Here is a 17738-nt window from a genome sequence, read left to right as displayed (position 1 = left end):
GCCATCTTCTTGTAAGCGTCTATAGCTCAGTCAATAATAAGGTATGCTACTGTTTGGTCATCTCCTGTCCTTCCTACTTATATTTACTTTGGCGTTTCAATGAATAATTTTGAAACCAAAATATTTCTGGTAGGTTTAACTACAAGTGAATTTGCGTTTTTCTCATCCACAACTAGGCAACTTGTCCCTCTAAGTCTGACAAAGTATGGTCTCATAACCAAATAAGTAATTATATCTGAAAACATTTCTAAAATACTACAGCTGTGGCTTTTCTTGTCTCCACACATAATTTTTAACTGAAATTAAATATGAAAAAGGGGAAACAAAATTATTTTTTGTATGGGTTGCTTCTTGTGACTCTGCCAAGATATGGAATTTTAACAGAAGGCATTAATTGGCTTCAAGGTGGAAACAGTTGGTTCCCAAGCTCTCAAAGGCACAGACTTTGGAAAAGTTATTAACAATAATGCAACTGACACAACTGTACATGCATCAGAAAAAGTTTTACTCATTTTAAATAAAATATCATTGGTCACAGAACCTAAAGGATGTGATAAGCTCGAAAGAGGATGGTTTAGGGAATTACTGAATTGACGAGGTATACATACAAAATGAATTTAATAACAAAATACTGTACATCTGTAATGGCATGGTTTGAAACTATACATTATGAAACAGCTCAATATGAGCCACAGCATTATGGCCAACAATGTTATTTACATATGGAGTATTGTTGGATGACTGACATTAAAGAGTGGCCTTCAATTGTAAGCCCCAAGTGTGTTCTACAGCAGCATTCTTCAAACTTTCTTCACCTGTGGCACAACTTAATTTGTTAAAAACACATGACAGCACACCATAAAAATTCACCTCACAAAAAGGGGGTACAAAATTTTACATGGCCACAAATATGTATCTACATAAGTGCACACGAAAACAAAATACACATGTCAAATAAAATTATTAATGATGAAGCAGTGTGCGTGTTAATTACATATATGAACCGATAGAAACTTTTGTAAAAAGGAAATAAACCCTATGTTATGTGTGAATATCTTAAACTATAATATTTAACCGCTTGATCACAAATAAACTTTTGTTATAACAGATACCAGAAAGTTGTGTTTTAGTGTGTCTAATGTCCTCTAAGTTTTAAGGTTATGTATGTAACTTCGAAATTTGCTGCCTAAGTAAGGGCTGACTATGCACAGAAATGGTCTCCACTTTCAGTCAATTTCCGAAGTCACCTTCAAAATACCTGATATTATGGAGAGATTATATTCCCAATATGAACATAACAATGCTTACAACTTCCTAAAATGAAACCTCCTTTAGAGCTTACAACTGAAAGCCACACTTTACACTTGCTACAATGGCACATCTTCAGAAAGACTGAAATGAGAAAACTTGACACACATAAACAAAAATAAAATATGTATATAAAACACCCACAGGATCTGAAAATGATCCTATGCAAAAGAATTTTAAACATTATAACACAATCATAATTTCAATATGCATGTCTAAAACAAACATTTAAAATTATTCCGACTAAAATACAATGCCTCAACCAAATGCATTAGTGGGTGAGTAAAAGAACTTATTCCCCAGGTCTGGTGCACTATTAGTCTCAAAAATTATTAGTCATACACTTTAATATAATTTCAGTACCCAAGAAGATATTTTAATGTACTATTATTGTCATAAGAATAAAGGATTAGGATTTTAAAATTAACAAACTGTACCATACATGATGATATGTGCCTTAAAAGAGAGAAATGAATCATAATGTGAAAATATAGGGCATCAAAATTATTTCATGATAAATACTAAATACTTCAAACACAAATTACTTCAACTTTGACAACATGATCCGAGGTCTTAGCTCTTTGACTGATGTACATTCAAAACGAAAAGTTACCAGCTCAACATGTGGCCCTTTCCCCGAGTTCTTAGCAACGCCATGCAGTGTCAGAACAGAACTTCCTGATATTTTGAAATGCAGTGTGGTTGTTATGCATTTGTGCACTGTCAGTACTGTAGACTGTATTTATCCATGCCAAGAATCTGCTTTTAAACCCCCATGGAGATGTTTTCCACTAAAGTGAGTATTGTATAACTCAACTGAAGCTCACAGCACATGTCCCACTGAACTAGTGTCACGTGTATCAAGATAATAATTTAATAAAATACAAAATTCATACTATTTTGCAAATCCCTGGAATTCTTGCATAAAATTAACAGAACCACAAACCTTTAATTTTTAAGTGGGAGAGGTAACATATTTAGACTTGCAAAAAAGGAATAAAAATTATGAAAAAAATGATGAATCTCTATGCTTTAAGGTTTTTAAGCTTATGTTAGATAAATTTAGTCCTAAGTGCACTATTCTGTTAGAAAACTATTGATATGAAGGAAAAGCACGGAGTTCTGTCATCAGAACAGACACCTCAAATGCTCAAAAACATATGTGACCTGAATGAATTGGATGTGAAGATGCAGCATACTGTTTAAGTATCGCTATGTGGCCCTCGGTAATAAATGCAGCTAAATAAGCTTCAGTTTTTCTCATATCCATTGCCACGTACATTTTCTTCTACCATTGCAGTCACTAATGTCAAATCTATATGGCAAACTTCTTGTACTTCTTCAAATGCAAATGTTTGTCACTTTGACATCTCCATACTGAATCTGTCTGCGTCGGTTCGACACCTGCTGTACTCCGCAACGGTGATTTTGGCTAGATCTTTTTATGGCTGGTTTTATATAACAGGACAGCAAAAGAGGCAGTCAGCAGTCAAATGATATTCCACTGTTGGAAGGGCTCACTGCTCACAATGCATGCACAATGGACAAATGTTAGTTTTGGACAGCAAGTAATGAGCCGAGCCCCCCCCCCCCCCCCCCCCCCCTTCTGTGAGCAGCCGAGACAACATGAGCCCCAGTTCTTCTAGTCCAACATTATTTGAAAGCAAATCTTCAGCATTATTCGTGATTCTTGACAAGAAATCATTCTGAAGCTTATGATAATTTTCTACATGAAAAGAAATTCAACTTTATACACATGTCACAAAGACCACTATTAATTCACAACATTAGAAATTATCAAAATAAAACCTGTCACCACCACACCACTTAAAAATAACAAAGTACGATACTGAATACATGTAGGACTTAATTTCAGTTTAAATAAACACGTCATCAAACATGGTAGAAAACCTGACAAGGAATTACACTTACCAATTGTGTTAAAATTAATTTTCTGAAGCATACAGCAGCTCTGCGCATGGCACCACAACTTATAAACCCTTGAATAACATTTCGCTTTTAATTTTAAGCACTGCAAGCATCAGATATTTGTGTGCTTCGACCTTCTGTTTATCAAGCGTTTAAGGTACTCACTAAGTAGATAATTAATTAACTGTATTTAAATATCAACTGTCATTAACACTGCCTTGAGAAAAAATTAGCAGGGAATATTTTCACTGCCAAGAGGTGACAAAGCTTTAATTATTGATACATTTTAAGACTCAACAGGAATCTGAGAATGAACTATCACAGTCAAAACATGTGAAGATAATTTCAACAACCTGACCTGTTCATAACTACAAAACTTGCAAATGGCACCCACAAGGTTAATCCAATGTGGTTGTGGTCCCTGCACACAGGATAGGAACATTTAGCCACATATGAAACTGTTTCTAATCTCCTCTGATAATTAAATATGTACATTCTTCAGCATTGTCCACTTTTAAATTCAAAGTGGTCTTCACAGTTATTCATATGCATTAAAACACTTTGGGATGACACATTACATATCTTTTTGGTTAATAGCCTGCTGGATAGGTTTTAATATCTTACATGTAAAGCTTTAGCATTAAAATAATTATTGCTTTGGAACAAGTATTAAGTAACTATTTTAGACTTTGGATATATATATATTAGGCATTGCCAAATGCCCATACAGTTTGCAGTCAAATTATAAAAGCACCGTTTATGCCACTCTTTATATCACTCTCCACAAACTCGTTAACGATTCATACATACAGCACGCACAGTGAAAATGCTAATGCTCAGACCACATGAACCGAGGATGACGCATCATGACAACTGCCCCTGGCATAAACTTAAAAATATTGCACACAACATTTACCCATTTAGAACTTCCAGAAATTCATGTGCAACCAAGCTTATTCACTGCCTGAAAATAAACTGCTAAATTATTAAAAATTGATGTTTCTGGAACACACCCACAGAGTGACACACAACACTTCACTAGGTTTCAGGACAATATTTTACGTAAGTAAGCAAAAATTCAGAATTAAACTTCTCTGATCAGCAAAATTCAACTGACCACTGTCGTGGAATCATCTTATTCAGGCATCAGTGTTCCCCACTGATCTCAGTAGCCGAATTTCATGAAATTCACAGTCCTATGATAACGACAGAAAACATTTCCATCACCGCAGTATCAACCACAATTTTCACATCATGAAAATGACCGAGTCACTGTGAACAGTTTTCACTGAATGGTCCCACTGCCAGCGCTGATCCAGTAAGAAGCCACATATTACCATCCTCAGAAATAAATGAAACTCCCTAAACTGAGACCCACTGAAACCAATAGTCATCCTAGAGCGAGCGCGCGCGCGCACACAACAATGGTCAATTAGTAATTTGGTTGGTACCAATGTCTGGAAAAGAAACTAGCAGAACTCTACAGGTGCTGACATTTTATAATATTCCCTGCGCAATGCAGTTCAGCATACCCAGAACTGCATCCAGTGGTGAGCCATCAACAAATCCTTTTGTCATTACAGAATAAGGTACCTCTTGATGTTTTGGTAGGAAACTTTTACTTGTAATTGTCTTACAATGAAGAAAATATCAGGACTGAGCTGGATCACAATAGGGCAATGGCTTTATCATTTCCACAAACCCAGAGCAATATTCATGAGTCTCGTTAACTTCATTTGTAATTTCCTGCATTTCAAAAACACCTAAATTCTTATTAAGTCACATTCTATGAGAAGAAAGCAACATCATATTTCAATTTGAGTACAAGTAAAATACCAAAGAACAGTATCTGTCATAATAACAAACAAAGTTTAAAAAACTATACAGTTTCAGTCATTTGGGGAACACCCCCCCCCCCCCCCCCCACATTATACATAACGAATGTAACATGCAAATACTGTTCTCTTGAAAACAGCGATAATATTAACGAATGCATGACTTATGTTGAGACTTGCATTTTCTGAAACTTAATGATTAAGGCACTTCATGAAGGAACTTGTAACAAAATATACACAAGAGCGCAGTAAAAAAACACTTCACACAAGCTGTCACTTTTGGAGTTAACCTGAAATTTGCAGAAGTTGTTTTCAAAGTAGTCATTATCATTATTACGCTAGCTTAAATTCAATTCAACTTGAACAGTTTAGCACCAGTGAGCTTGTCACCTGAAAGTCACAAATAAGAATTGGAATATTATTTCTTTGTACAAAGACATTAATATTTGTACACGAGGCACGAGTACCCAGCCACCGGCTCATATGCTTCCCACTTCGGTGTCTCAGACAGAAAGCATGCCGTGGCTTCCGTCAATTCAAGTTCCTATCTTATTAAATTCATTCACTGCTTCCATGGATTGAATGGAGTGTATACAGTCATTCAGCTCTCTCTCTTCGGTGGTGCAGCTTCTCTTGAACGCCCACTTCATTCCATTCACACACTTGAATACTCTACAGATACACAGATTCCTTCATCTCAAACATAAAACAGAATCATCACCACCTTTCTTAGCATCTCTTGGTTCACATCAAGCACATCGTTACACTTGCACGGTCTTTCTGTCCATAACTGTAACTACTTTCAAATGTCAATGCTTTTGCCCACAAGCCAAAGATGTTCTTCGTGATAACAGTTTTAAAATTAAAGTCTGACAATCAACTTTCGAGAAGACGAAGGTGGGCCGTCGCATTCCTTCCTGCGGGAATGGCATTCAGAAAAACTTGTCCTGATCTAAATCTGCACGAATATGTCCATTTACTAAATTATGACTATTCCTTTTGATTGTAGCAGTTTCATATTCTAGAAGAGGTTTAGCAAATAATTTGGGTGTCCCTATAGAGATACCTGTGCCTCCGTTTGAAGACTTATGGGTTCCCGGCGCCGTCCCATTACTACTACTGGTAGAAGACGAGAAAGACGGAGCACGTTTGGTGTGGTGGCTTCCAACATCCTTCAGTGGGACAGTAACATACGGGTTCTGCTTGGATGAAATATAGTGCGGACTGCCCGGTATTCTTGGGCGCTGGCGGCGAAAGTACAGGTAACACGCAGTGCCCATCAGAGCCAAACCAAAAAGAAATGATGCCGCACTCCATCCCAGCACAGGTCCAATGGATCCGTCTGGATCTGGTCTACTACGAACCCCAAGTTGGTTGAGATCTGGGAAAGAATGATTAAACAAATTTCTGCTACGATAAGCTTATCTAATTGACGAAGTACTGCAGAAGCAGCAAAACAAGGTTAAAACGTATGAAGTGAGCAGATCTACTCAATGCTGCTCAGTACACGTAGACGGTCGGCTATAACGGAAACTGACAATGGAAATATACATATTCCATCGCATGTGACAGGATGGGTTATAAATCAGTTAAACAGAATAATGCATCACACACATATTTTAACCAAAAGCAATAAGAATGGTTTGATAATTATGAAAAGACAAGACAAATAAGCTGATGGTTATCTCCATCTATTCAGTGCTTCACTGCTTCATATTCTCTCGTGTATCATCCAGCTGCACAATCGGCTTGTTGTTGCCAGTTTCACAGAGACATGGGTCTGCCTCCACCACAACAATAATAATATCATGATAAATATAAAATTATTTGTTTTACGTCTTTCCTATGTTCTAAATTTTATGTAATCTCATATTAGACAAACAGAGTGTGCTGAAAGGCATAATAAATGCTTTCAGAGAAACTTTTAAAATCCTACACAAATATGAAACTTTGGAATTCTGCAATGCCTATGTTTTACCAACTTTGTTTCTGTACTAACCATTTGCGTCTGGAAATACACACATTCTGGTCTCTTGGTCATGACTTTGACAAAAGTGGGGCCCTGGATTTGTTGTCAGACACTTCCTGCGTCGGTGTTGTTCCGCATTGTCGTCACACAGTGACCACACCGACCACGGTTCCCAACCAAGCAATGCTGAAACAAATGTTTTCTCCAATCAAACTGGAAAGGTTGTCTGCGCACCACAAAGAATTTACTTCATGTTTCGTAGTGTGAAAAAACAGATGGCACAACCGAAGTGGAGAAGGCTTCGGAAGAACAAAGAATATAATTCTCAGTACAAAACCTAAGAATTCCAGGGTTTTCAGAAGGAGTGACGGTTCTCACATAAAACTTAAACTTCAAGAAAAGTTCTTTTCAGACACAGAAAAACAGTATTTCTTTTATGTTACAGAAATTAAGAGGGTAGTACATCCTATCTTGTAATTAGAACTGATACTCAAAATCCTTTATGAAATCTCAAAAGCCTCAATAAAATATGCTCTTCTTGGTACAAAGGGGGCAGCCATGCGATATTGCATTTCAACTACATACATTCACAGCTGACGGCTTCACAGGGCTCTTCTCCTGTAGCTGGCCCTTCACACCCTGAGCCAGCGACTCCACGGTTACCGACACCGAGGCACTGACGAGTGCGCCGCCTTACCCCCTGACCACATGTCACAGAGCAGCCAGACCACTCAGTCCAACAGCTCCATTCTCCTGCAAACCATACACAAAGAACGAAGGTCATGACACAGAAATGCACCGTCCCGTCTTCCATCGTACACCTTAATCGCTGGACCAACACAACTACGCACAGCTGGAACACATGACTAGTTAGCAGCACTCTTTACAGAAAGTCGGCGCACATTACTGCACAGTGAGCACGCTACATCCATTAGACTGCATGTGAGAGAGATGTACATGATCAGAGTTCTTTCAAATCTGAAATATTTTCAGCATGAAGAATACTTAAAGAAATGCAAGTATTGCCAAAATAACAGAACCAAATTTTACATTTATTTTTATTTCCACTGTTGAATGAAAAAAAATTGTCATAGTTACTTTTTTAATAATTCATTAATAATGCAAGTTGTGAAAATATAATGGACAATAAAAAATTAACACTTGAGTCAATAAGCCAAGTTAAATTATAATATGAAGAACACATTTTGTAAGTAAGGCATCAAAAAGAGCAAATGTAAAACAATACAAACCTTTGCATTTCTCAGAGTTGCAATTACTAGACATATGTGAAGGCCCTTCGCACTCGTCGGCCCTACCCTCACAAGTCCGAGTCCGATGCCTGTGTCCACCACCACATTCTACAGAACAATCGGACCAGTTGGACCACTCAGACCAGATATCGTCTGCGTCTCCTCGTCCTATGCAAACAGACGGGCACATTTCTGTACTAATCGCTGGAATATGAATGCCACTAATAATGTACATAAAAGAAAATATTTATTTTGCCATTTTCCATTGGCCTTCGCATAGAAACTCCTGCTTATTTCAGCTGCTGGCAGTGAATGGATCTTGTAATGCCAGAAGCACAGATCAGAAGGAAAGTATTAATTTAGGCTGAAACATACATTACAGTTTTTATTGGGACTGTTGATTGGACAGTTTTCACCGTAAAGTTCAATCAGAATCTATTCACAGAAAGAACCAGTGCTGATAGACATGCACTCCCAACAACGTGCTTTATTTTTTCACAGATCAAGAACTACTACAAACACAAAAAAATATGGAAACAAAATGGATGGGTCACCTGTGCGAAGACAGTTCCCATCAGCTTGACAGAATCTCTCCTCCTCCTTTGCTTGGGCCAGTTTAATGAATGCAGGATCAGCAACAGGGGCCCGACAAGAAAATCGGAACCGCCTCTCCGTGTACCCGGCAGCGGTAGCTGTGGCATTCGTTGCCAGCCACGGTGTCCACGAAGAGAGCCGCTTAGCATCAGAACACGCGTGTGCGTTGCACTGTTCATAGTCCAAGTGGCAACCCTGGCAGTCTTGGCCTCCATCCTGTGGGGCAGGGTTGTCGCACCTTCGTCTGCGTATTCTGTATCCACCCCCACACTGAGATGAACACTCATCCCATGGGCCCCATGAACCCCACTGACCATCACGTGGTTGTGGAGTCATTGCTGAAATAACAACAGAATTTTTGAGAATACCACCAAGAGAAATTATACCTACATACTGATTTCCAAACACAAAGCATCTTTCAAAAGTGAGTGACTTATTGAAGTGACAATTTGGTGGATCAAAGCATCTACGAAAGATTCGTTTATATTTCTGGATGAACATCAGCAACAGGTATCTACACTGAAAGCAAAGCAAAGCCAGAAATAATTCCGTATGTAAACCATACAGCGCTTTTGCCGTTTCATCTATTGTCTAATGTGAGGGAGCGGCAGGAGACGCGATTCAAACCAAGTATAAAGCATACCCGGGCATGGCGGATTGGAAGTACAGTAGATTTCATTGCGGTCCTGTCCGACACACACTCTCCCGCCATGTGCTGGCGCAGGATTGCCACAAGTCCGTCGCTGCGTCTTCACGGCTAAGCCACAACTCTGGGAACAGGCAGACCAACTGGACCACGCAGTCCAGCCACCATGCACTGTACAGTTCGTAACAGCTATTGCAATTCCTGCGCAAGGCGCGCCACCATTTTGAGGCGGCGGGTTATTACACTGCCTGGTTCGGCAACGACACTGATCCACTCCAGAGACTGAACCTGAGTCCGACTGGTAAGAGCAGGGGAACCAACTTGACCAGCTGCTCCAGCCACCATCCACTGCAACACACAAATCCGTCTTTGGTCTGGCCAGTGTCAAGGAAGTTCACAGCCAAGATTTGCGTAACATCACACAGCGTGTCAAAGTTCGACACAATCCCACCTTCACATCCCCATCTATTCAAATAATCACCCGATTCTTGTAGAACCTTGGCGAAAACATTGATCCCATTTCTTGTTATTAATTCTTATTTCTGTAGATTTATTTATGAATTGTTTTGTTGTGCTCCATAATTTGTTGCATGCTTTGGAGAGATTAAAAGTGCATACAAAATTTTTGTCAGATAATTCAGTGAGAAGAGACCACTAAGGAAAGCCATGTGTGGATGGGTGGAAAATACCAAAATGTATCTGGAACAATGAGGATGCCACAAAAACATATGACGAGAAGAGAGAAGAACAGTTTTAATTCTTGTAATTGGAACAAGCCATGACGATAAATATTTAAAATGTACGAAACAGCGCGTCATGTGTATGGACAATTCACGTTTAACGCGCGGCACTCACCGGGGTCTATCAGTACAGGACACTGTGTGACACTCTGCTTCCAGTAGCCTGACAGCGCGTCATGGTTGGGTGCGGTCGTGCACTGTTCTTTCAGTTCATTCCATCCGCAGTAAGGGTCCATGGAGTTCTGACAAGCCACTCGGCTGTGCAACCTGCCACAATGCTGTGCCGGTACGCGCATCACACTGTCCTCCGTGCCAACGTAAACGGACTCCTGAAAAATTATTACGTTACCTCCTCACGTTACATCCATAACTCATCATTATCTGACATAAGATGCTTCGTTTTCACTCACTGTCTCTTTGAGGTAGTGAAGTGCTTTGATAGGAACGGGGATGTCTCCTGGAAATGGCTTCCATATCTCCACGACACACGTCTCCTGCGTTCGTGGCAAAACTGATATTTTCTTTACTAGGCCATCGGCTGTAGCCACGTACAACACGTGGACAGCCCGGTGCAGTTTTGTGGGTAACACGTCAACAGAAATGTGCGTCAGAGTCTCCAGACGTCCAACGTACAGAGGGCTAAGTGTAGCCGGTTGGACCGCACTGTCCATCAACTGGTACCGGTTGGAGTCCAGTAACTGATGGGCGTGGCTCTGGGATGAATCTGACTGGCACTCAAAGTGGCGCTTGTGTGGTGAAACATGGCGTTCCCATGCTGAACCAGGGTGCTCCTGATGTTTGAATGGGCCCGAGAAGGCAGCAGCTATTGAAGACATGTTGAAGGCACAGATTGCTGATCCCGGGATGCTGTTGCTATAGAAACAAAAATTTTAATTTACAACCAATGCAAATAAAAGCCTCCTGAAACCCAGATGAGAAGAAAATACTCATTTCAGAAATGCAAATTAAAGTTAAATATGATACAACGAACAATAAATGTCAGTAGCACGTAAAATTTTAGTGAAACATTTCCATGCCAATAACAGAAACAGTGAACTGTGGAGGATCCACGATACAATCTGGTAGATATTGACTGATGTTTCAAGAGCTTACTGGCAATATCATCAGGGTAGCGAGCCACCCTGACAATGAAGGTAGGATGCCCCAGAAGGCAGTTATGCTCATTACCATGACAACCTGAAAACTCCCCGAACAAGAACGTAGTCAACAGTATCACAGCCTCAACGTCTTCCTGCTGCAAGACGTGACTTTGCCTTCTGCTGAGTTAGTTTCCACGCAACACCCCTGCTGATATCAGACAAGACCACTTCTTCAGCAATACTTGCGGTCGGCTTCACTTACGTGGGGGTGGTGAAAGTGGCGTACACCATCTCCTCGGACTCCACGTACGCCATTCCCTGAATCTCGTCGAAATAGAAAGGGTACTCTCCAGGAATTGAACAATTCAGGCGAGCCTTCACAAAAGTGGTCCAGCTATCCTTCAGCATCAGCTGTCCTCCGCTGTCATTCTTGCAAATGCGGGCAATGCGCGAGTAGACGATCTGCAACAACGCACTCCTAAATAAAAATACCTTTTAAGCGTGCAACATTCAACGCTTGCAGAACAGGAACACGTGATTCACACACACATGATCTTCCTGTGGAAAGAAAGGGGCGCTTGAGGGACATTACTAAAAACCTGAGAGGACAGTCGGTCTCCGGGCCGCGATTTGAACCAGGGGCCTCCTGAATACGAAGCGAGAGTCCCCGATCGGTAGGTCCTGTGCTTCCGACGGAGATGTCCAAGCGAGGAATCTACCCGTTGAACCTACGTACAAGCGGGTCGCAATTATAATTTCTGTCAGTATCTGCGTGTGTATGGATGATGCGAACACCAAAGTCTTTCTCAACCATGACGAGGTTGATTCTGCATCTTGAAATCATTCCGAGGTACCAGACCTCAACACCTGATATGGAATTCCTAATTCGTTAGTGCAACGCGTGGGACCAAGAAATACCAGAATGTATAAAGCAGACTCGCCTTGCTGATGCGGCAACTTCTCCGCCAGCTATGCATGCCATGTAGCATAATCACGTAGGCGTATGCCTTGTGTTTTAGTTTTCAATTTGCATACCCGACGAACAAGTGTGTCTAATAAAACGGTTTTCAGTATGGCGCGCGCCCTTTGCTAGTAACGATCTGCTTTCTGTTCACTGCCCCTTAAGCTGTGTACTTAGTGCCATTGAGGCCATGGTGTCAGGAAGGAGCCATACCTTTCCACAGTTGATGTACTCCACGGCACTCTCCCGGAACAAGAAGTAGACGTAGCTCGACGTCTCGAACGAGCCGACGAACTGCGGATCATTAAGCCACTTGCTGTCGAACTGCTTCGTCCGGGTCGTGGAGCCGCCGACTCCAGCCACGCTCCGGGATATCGCCGGATCGGCTCCGGAGAAGTCCATGGGACTCCCGATGAAGTAGTGCCCCGAGGCAGTCAACAGCGCGGTGACGTTGGCTTCGGGGCTGTAGGGGCAGCGCGCCACCCCTCGGACCCACTGAAGGACACTGTCCACGTTCTCTATCTGTGCTTGGGCAGAAACGACGCTTTAGAACTCAGTTCCGAGGGATTACCGGCCCCAACATCGCCAGCCAATGATTCAGTCAGTTAGCGGGAGAGGCACTCACCGCCCTCCAGGAACACTGGGGCGAGAAGGCGTTGGTGCCACACGAGAAGATCCTCTTGCCGCTCGCCAGAAGCACCTTCACGAAGTTGTGACAACTCGCCTCGGCCTGGCCCTTGTTCTGACACAGCTCCACCTTGTCGGGTGGCGCCAGCCATGTTGCCTTCTCCAGCTGCGTTAGGCCGCTGAGCGACAATCGGTACAGCGTGTCCCTGCGGGGAGACAGCAGATGTCGTCTCGGAAGGAGCAGTCACTATTTACCCCCAAAAGTTTGGTGCTTGGACACAGGGGAATTTCATTTATGCATGTTAATGCCCCACCAGCATCCCTGTGTCCACCGGACGAAGCGGTGGCTCCACAATGACATGGTCCTCGGTTCGAGGAGGCATTGAAACTGTCTTAGTGCAGGGTGTGGCAGTAAGCAGTCGTGGTGGAGCACAATGGCCCGCAACACTGCTACGGCCCACAGCGCCAGCGTTTTGAAACATTTTACTCTTCTCGAATGTAGGTAAGTATTGGAGAGGCCCCGGATTAGTTTCAACGTTTCTTTTAAACTCATATAATTTAAAAGAACAAACTGTTTGAGGATGACAGAAATGCGCACGTGCAGTTCAACTCGACCGCTGTACGAGGCGTTGGGCGGAGGCTCGTAGCAAGAAATTTATTTTTACAACTGAATTTATATTTCTAGATGCAGACGCGCCAGCGATGCAAAGCCATGAACACTTACCAAGGCAACGTGGAGACTGTGTAATAGCAAGGCCGTGTTGACATAGAGGATGTCAGCAGACACAAGATGTGAGCGTCGTATCATTACAACAAATCTCGCAGCTCTCTGCTCGAGCGTGTTTGCATCAGCCTCATATTTACGATAACTGTTAAAGTCCGGTTCTAATAATATACAGCACTACGCTCCACCTAAAAAAATTACTTGTTCGCGAGGGTAAAAGGTGCTATTGGAAACAGAGATTTATAGCTTACACTCAGGCGTCTGGAACGTGTGGGTTTCGGATAATCAGGTGACGTAGTGCACGGGGAAAAAACACCTTTAACGCTGCGGCAAGGTTCATCAACTGAATAGATTTCCAGTGGCGGGTCCAAGTTAAACAAGAGACAAGACAAGACATACAAGACGTTTCGGGAGGTGGAGACACTCCCGTCTTCCGATGTTTAGTCATCACATTGATGGCAGTGGTCGAGACCGAACACAGAACCCTTTGAATACCAATCTGTACGAGAGCCGCTAATGCAGAGGTCCTGGAGCTTTGCGATAAAACGTCTTCTCGCGCTATTATTCTCTGATAGCCTCGGAGGTGAACGAGAAGCTGGGCTTGGTTCTTCTTGCGACGACTGAACCAAACAGATGGTAACCCGGCCGGGATTCGAACGAGTGCCTAGAGATTGTTACCGCTGCGCCAACCTAACTGAAGCTGACGTTTGTGCCGCCAGGTGGCACCAGCAACGAGTGCTCAAGGCAGGATTGAAACAAGCGAACACCAGCACGCGCCATGCGCCGCATAACAGAAAACACTAACTACGAAATAGCATAGGATAATGACACGTGGGTGAGGCCACGAGGGCGTGACTGGAAACCGGCGGTTTTCAGCAGCATCGTAAACAAGGCGACTCGTTTTAATGAAGCAACTTCGCGTTTCCTTGAATTCTCAGACATTTTCGTGACAGGTGCAGGAAGGAGTAGATATTCGCCCTGAAACATGAAGTTCGCTGGACCACGCGCACCAAAATTCTACGTAACCACGGCAACCAGAGTTGGTTTTCTGCTTCTGAACTCGGCATCGCTTTGTGCCTAGCGCAGAGGGGCTCCCTGCCACTTTGCAGCTCGTCTGCCGCTCTGATTAAGGGTTAAATTTCCGTTTGATCGAACAGGTGTGGCTCTGCGCAGTTCATTGCCCACAGAAGACACGAGGTCGGGCGACAGATGGAAGCAGCGTCACGACAAGTGAGCGCCTTCGTTATAAAGTATCGATACTCGTTATCGAAACCAGACAAACGGAAGGCAGCCGCGACTCATCTCGGTCCAGGGGAGCGATCTCCCGAACGTGGTAATTATTCTTCGGGTTCTCTTTGCTGAGCGACTACCAGCTTCTGAATCAGGACCCCGCTCCACTACAGCAGGCCAGAGGGCGTCGCCTGGGTCCTGCCAGCTGAGTCCAGTCCTTGTTCCTTCCGCTTTTACCCTGCAATTTCCACATGGATCTCTTGGTCCCGGACTTTTCGATGACAATTTTGTACGCATTTCTTAGTAGTATTTTGTTTTTACTTAAAAATGACGTCGACAGCTACAATTTTACAGCGTCAAATAATAGGATGAATAGTCATGAATTGGAAAGGATGTGAAAGGAAGCGGCGTCTGCAGTGTCTGACGAAAACCACGAAAACAGGCCAGAATAATGCTGAAAGTGATTTGTAGCCGGGACTTCCCCCCATTCGTGCTACAAGTCCTGTCTAGGGGATCGTAATTCATTTAATCGTCCTAGTAGTAACTGGTTCGCGGCAAACATAATGCAGCTGTAGTTGAGATCAGACCGCCGAGAATCGAACCCTAGTGACGTACGTTCCCACTGGCCCTCAGCCACGCATCTGAGCCACAAATGTTCACACAGAATGAACAAACGAAGCGTGAACAGCGTTCAGAATGAAGTGAGGTGTCGGTCAGATGCAGCCTGCAGGAGAATGAACACATCGCCTCGTAAATAGACCGAGACAGAAGACGACGACACGCAGGCTTTAAAAACGCAAGTGACTCAGAGTCGCATCCATTATCGAGTCTGCGAACGCAGGTGGATATTACTCTGCACTCAAGTCTGAGTGTTAGGGCGACGTAAACCTGTCACGCTATTCAAGTACGCAAACAGGGAGGGACAGGCACCACGCCCCAAACAATTGTGTGTTTATGTCGGCCGTTTCATTGCCCTCGCTTTGGTGGCAGGGCGCAGCCACCGCCCGATCACCTGCGTTTCGTTGGAAAGAGGACTGAAAAATCAAGCGACGTTTCTCGTCTCATGCAACGGGGACAGTCCGCTGTCCTTGACGGCGGGCTCCCGGCGCTGCGACTGTACGAAGCCCTAGGTACGAGGAGGAAGTGGCCATCTGGCCCGATCGAATGCAGATAAGAAATATTTTGCTCGCCACTTGAACTGGCGGAGTTATTGCGTCCAACAAGATCTGAAGATGACCACGAATGGCGAGTGGAAAGGCGTGAGTGAACAAGTCTGCAACGTCACTGCTCTGTACAGTTACTGATACCCACAAGTGCACTTGAACCGACCCAGAACAATTCCTCCGCTTAGGGGTGTCTTTCCTTCAGGTTTACTGACAACGTGCTGCATGCCCCGCCTGTCCCATCCTGCTTGACTGATCACAGGCCTGCAAATTCCATCATCCCTCATGACCCTGAACTAGACACCTTCAATCTGAATTCTTCCACCAGGGCGAGGGACCAGGTTTCACACCCATACAATACAACGGGTTCAGCGGCGTACGAGTGGGGCGGGGTAGAGGCCCCGCCCAGACCCGCCGCTGCTCTGGCGTCGACACGACCTCGCCCCGCAACTCGACGGCACTTGCGAGCCGACACAGCTGAAGTGGCAGGTTTTATGGGCAGAGCTGTACTCTGTGTGGAGAGGCAGGCAGGTCTTCTGCAATTAGACGTGTTTGTACACAAACGGGAAATATTTACTTAAACATTTGCACTTGGCATTCCTTTAAAAGGAATCCCGGATCCGTGTCCCGAGCTCAGGAGCCCCGTCTGACGGCGAACACACACGCACGTTTAACGCCACTTCGCGTAACTGCCCGTTTTCAGGTCAGATGACCTCTTGAATATATTCTTCAATAGTCCGTCCAGAAAGTCGTAATGAAGATGGCATCTTCTTCTGGGATGTTGCGCCGCGTAGCTTGGTAGAAGTTTATCGACGTTTCAGAGATACTTGCCGCCTGTATCATCGCCCCAACGACATCCCAGAAGACAATCATTCATCTTCCCTTCCATCCGGCTGACATGCACGTCACAGCCAACTTTCAGTTCAGTAAATAAAGCCCGCAAATCCAAACTGAAAGAGCGCTGTGCCCCCATCCGCGAGCGCAGAAAACATTTCGGTATATTCTGACGTGTTTACAGTTCAGATAACTTCTAATTAATAAGGGCCTGATATGTTTAAAACAACAAAATACGGAAACTGAAAACGACTCTGTCTACATCCTCAGGTTGCAAGGTCAACCACTGTTAAGACGCGCCTCGCACGGACCCCGCCCGACATCAGGACTCCACACTCCGCTCCGCCCTTCCTCGGCACTTTAAAGCTGATTTGTACGCAATTCCAACTACAAAGAGGAACGCTTTCAAATAATCGTAGTTGAGACGAGAACCAGGCACAGCCCACACGACAGGGATGCTGAGAAGACGCTTTCTAGCAGGTGTCTTTAAGATTTACGGCGCTGAATGCAGCGACGTGACGCACAAAAGGTCTGCAAGAACCAGCATCATCAGAGTCGGAAGACGTAGGATGCACCAGACACTTCCTTGTTCTCAGGCAAGGCAGATCCTGCTTTTGGGGCCAAGTTTGATCTACATTCGACGTTCTGGGTTCTCTCTCTTCCCGACAGAACATCAACTGTTTCCAAATGTACCAAATGAACGGAGGAAGCCATACTTGATAAAATATTAGAATTGCATGGGCAATCTACCAAGTGAGCATACTGACCCGAGGTTAAGCAAACAGCTGAAACTTGTCTGCGTTCTCCGGTACATATTTGCACTCACGC

At 43.6% G+C, this 17738-nt stretch overlaps 1 protein-coding gene across 3 annotated transcripts in view; it reads right to left on the bottom strand.

Moving 5' to 3' along the window:
- Positions 1-601: 601 nt before the first annotated feature.
- Positions 602-17738, bottom strand: part of Sema5c (Semaphorin 5c) — a 48029-nt gene continuing 30892 nt past the window's right edge. For all 3 annotated transcript variants that reach the window (XM_087359666.1, XM_087359665.1, XM_022059684.2), the window contains exons 4-14: positions 12958-13165; positions 12546-12854; positions 11634-11833; positions 10682-11144; positions 10387-10600; positions 9529-9879; positions 8846-9223; positions 8292-8459; positions 7627-7794; positions 7072-7227; positions 602-6453 (exon numbers count right to left, since the gene is read on the bottom strand). In XM_087359666.1, the coding sequence (XP_087215792.1) occupies positions 6005-6453; positions 7072-7227; positions 7627-7794; positions 8292-8459; positions 8846-9223; positions 9529-9879; positions 10387-10600; positions 10682-11144; positions 11634-11833; positions 12546-12854; positions 12958-13165 (3064 nt within the window). In that variant the 3' untranslated portion in view covers positions 602-6004. The remainder of the gene's footprint in view (positions 6454-7071; positions 7228-7626; positions 7795-8291; positions 8460-8845; positions 9224-9528; positions 9880-10386; positions 10601-10681; positions 11145-11633; positions 11834-12545; positions 12855-12957; positions 13166-17738) is intronic.

Source organism: Zootermopsis nevadensis, unplaced genomic scaffold (genome assembly GCF_977971745.1).
Source record: "Zootermopsis nevadensis isolate Lab colony 2312 unplaced genomic scaffold, Znev_1.0 Znev_ptg000032l, whole genome shotgun sequence".
In the NCBI taxonomy this organism is placed as follows: Eukaryota; Metazoa; Arthropoda; class Insecta; order Blattodea; family Termopsidae; genus Zootermopsis; species Zootermopsis nevadensis.
The sequence above is the reverse complement of the archived record's forward strand: the minus strand, read 5'-3'. Positions and strand labels throughout refer to the sequence as shown.